At 43.2% G+C, this 3,554-nt stretch overlaps 1 protein-coding gene across 1 annotated transcript in view; it reads left to right on the top strand.

Annotated features, from left to right (window-relative positions):
• Positions 1-253, top strand: part of T265_14404 (hypothetical protein) — a gene marked incomplete at both ends in the record, with an annotated part of 11,040 nt that extends 10,787 nt beyond the window's left edge. Inside the window, one exon of the mRNA XM_009173478.1 lies at positions 188-253. Coding sequence (XP_009171742.1) covers positions 188-253 — 66 coding nt within the window. The remainder of the gene's footprint in view (positions 1-187) is intronic.
• Between the last annotated feature and the right edge of the window lie 3,301 nt (positions 254-3,554).

The raw sequence follows: 3,554 nt of genomic DNA, 5'->3' as shown, positions 1-3,554 counted from the left end.
TGATCATCTCTTATCGAGGGATCTGCTTTCCTCAATCCGCTAGGGCTGTTATTGGACTGGGACTTCCTAAGGTCGCAGTCAGTGACTTGTGTTTGCTTGCCATTGTGGGCTCCCTGCGTACTTATGACACTTTTATGCGTGGCACATGGAGCTGAAGGTACATTTTTGCCATTTAATCTCACCCCAGACCCAGTATGACGGTCACTTTGTGCCTGATGTGCGAGTCTTGACTGTGCTAGCGCATACTGCGCCTTGAAGAGCATTCACCATTGTTTGTCCTTTCTTTGGTTGTTAGTCTTTAGACGCCTGTTCCCATACCAAAATCTTTACATACTTTGGGATTCACCTCATCAGACTGGCACTGTCCTTGGCATGATTTCGAATGAGACGTTTCTCTCTTTTCTCCCATATTCTCCTGTTACTCTTTCGCATTCATCGCTTGCATTCACTTTTTATGTTTGTGACCATGCTCTTCAAAAATAAATGATAAAAATATGGGAGAACCCAGATGTGCTGTTTGTGTGAGTTATACAGACCAGTTTGTTTCCTTTTTCTATGATATCAAAACTTCGCTAATTGAATCACTTTAACGTTGAACTGACACTAGAATTCATACCTACACTCCTGAATAGTCGAATGTACCAAACTCACAAGGAACTGGCTATCTTTAGACTAATATTCATTTGTCGGACTGTCACTCATTCAGTCAAATATATAACCGTCAATCATAATGTGAAACCATTGTGCTCCCAAAGTGCGCCATCTCTAACACCAATCAATAAACGCAGGAAGTGAATTTCAAGTAGGGTTTGATCTCAGACGCGTCTTATGCGCATCGACGGATTGCGTAGGCCATATCCGAGTTAGGTTTGTTTTACGAAAGGAGCTATTTCAGAAATTGAATTAGCTACAAAGACCGGGGTACTGCACAGACCAGAGAAAACGAAGCTTTACTTGGACGAGAAAGCGAGGAAAGCGAAGTCAGATGTATCTACGAAGAATCTACCCACTTTCATTGCTAACGAACGAGTTGCCAGCTAAGCGGACTCTGATGGGAATGGAGTCATACGAACTAGTCAACAATAGGCAAACGAATATTGTTGCTTGCGGACAAATTGGCTTATCCTGAGGGCGGTAACATAGCCGTGACTATTGACAGAGAAATGCGCGAACCCAGCAACCATTAGTTCCGGGCTTTTACTGACAACGTGCATTATGGCACGACCCCCTGCTGCAGTCCTACGGATGGGGAACGTTTGGAGCAGTTGAACGAATACACTTATATCGCATTCGTAATACGACAGCAAAAGGACACTTACGAGCACGTCAATATTAATTTCTATTTGGATAGAAATTTCGCCCACGTCTATACCAAAATATCTTTCGCCTGTCTGGGTTAGACGCAATAAATAGCTAACCTAGCGATCAACCTTTGTGTACAAAATCGAAGTTACAATTAGGTGGATGACTGCTAAAGTTTTTTGTTTGTCATTCATAGATTAGTCCACGCAACACACTTGTGAAAAAAAATCGTCCAGCTGTAACACCCTTTCAGTGCCTCACTACCATATCGCCAGAAGGGAGCACGAGTGCTGGGGTAGTGCCAGATTGCCCAAGTCTAGACAGGGGAAGTCCAGAGTCGGAGGTCGGGTTCGAACCATGGACCTTGGGATCAGTAAATTCGCGCTCTAACCACTTGGGCCATCTCGCCTTCCTTCTGGAAAACTACACAAGCCTTATGTTCGATGTGCATCCTTTCTGTGTTATCAAATTACTGTTCCAATGCGATTCACCACCTCACTGGAGTATAGTTATTATATAAGGGTGGAATTTCCGATTAGCTGTTTAGGATGTGTGACCATCACATAAGATCACATAAAGATACTTAGGTTGTTGTTAGCAACAGATCGGGTGAATGAATTAGAGCAACCGAATGCAGTCTTCCCATCTGCCGAACCTGTTTTGTAAATTCGCCTCTAACCACTTGGGCCATCTCGCCTTCCTTCTGGAAAACTACACAAGCCTTATGTTCGATGTGCATCCTTTCTGTGTTATCAAATTACTGTTCCAATGCGATTCACCACCTCACTGGAGTATAGTTATTATATAAGGGTGGAATTTCCGATTAGCTGTTTAGGATGTGTGACCATCACATAAGATCACATAAAGATACTTAGGTTGTTGTTAGCAACAGATCGGGTGAATGAATTAGAGCAACCGAATGCAGTCTTCCCATCTGCCGAACCTGTTTTCTAACGGTTATTCGCTCATTGTTGTCTCCTGATCACCACTGTCCGATGCTTCTCAGAATCTTTATGAATGGGGAGATTGCAAGAAACAGAAATATGGAAGCAAAGTCCTGGAAACTTCATTTAAATGTGCACAAAGTATGTGGTCCTCAAATGAGTTTGTTCACGGTTGAAAATTGTGTTGGATCACAGCACGATTTACGGAGCAAAAAAGTTGTTTTCAGAGAAGTGTACAAGTTATTAATGATGCTATCTTACTGTGATTCGTGTGTCATTGTCGTCGATCGACTTTACCCACATCAAGTTGGTCGTTGGGATGAATTTGGATTCAGATGAGGTAAGTTTCGACTAGTGTGATATAACCACGGTATCAACCACCAAGGATTTCGAGTTGTGTAACGTGGCTCACCAAGGAATTAAAGCGGCGTCGAAATCAAAAATAGTAAGTTTGGTAAAAGCTAGCGATAGTATTCAAAATTGTCATGCTCTTGAAAATACTCATTGATCAGGTCTGTGGAGAAACGGCATTATGTTGTTGTAATACACTACTCATGAGGTTGCTGAAAACACGTCGACAGCCCACGACCGGTTTCGCCCTTCCAGTTCGGGGTCATCAGGTAGGCGCAATCCCCGAGTTAGTGAATATAGACTTATTTGAAGACTAATTTGGTTTTTCGAGAGACTCACCTGGAACCCATCTGAATCTCTTGGTTGTGATGTTTCCAGGCGAACCGGGCGAAACCGGGTGCCTAGGAGTTTTCAGCAACTTTATGAGTCGTGCAATGAAAATATATATGTATCACGATATCTCGAATATCGTAGCGGCTGAAACATGAGGCGGCCTGGTGCAGCAAATTCACTTGCCTGGAAATATCGAAACCAAGAGATTTAGCTGGGTTCCAGGTGAGTCTCACGAAAATTCAAATTGGTTTGCAAACGGGAATTATGTTGTCTTTTTGAATACCTGAGACGGATGTGGCTCTAACAATCATATGCACATAAGCGAAGTGAGGACTGCTCGTTTTAAATGGAATCCATCGTGGTTTCAAATGCTGCGTCTACATAAGTTTAACGAATGCTACTGAGCAGTCGCCCATCGTGCAGGCTCTGACATAATCTGATGATAACGGATTGGTCAAACGGACTGGTCTAACTAAACACAGGTGGGTTTCCAGGTGATCCATTCTGCATGTTGGAAAGATCGAATGAGGGGACAAAAGCAACCAGATTACCAAATAGGAGCAAACAAGATACACGCACCCGTGCGACTTAGTATTACCACATGTCCACGCTCAGGATCCGTTA

This window comes from Opisthorchis viverrini (assembly GCF_000715545.1).
Source record: "Opisthorchis viverrini unplaced genomic scaffold opera_v5_187, whole genome shotgun sequence".
Lineage (NCBI taxonomy): Eukaryota > Metazoa > Platyhelminthes > Trematoda > Opisthorchiida > Opisthorchiidae > Opisthorchis > Opisthorchis viverrini.
Note: the sequence above shows the minus strand (reverse complement) of the source record. Positions and strands in the feature narration are given on the sequence as shown.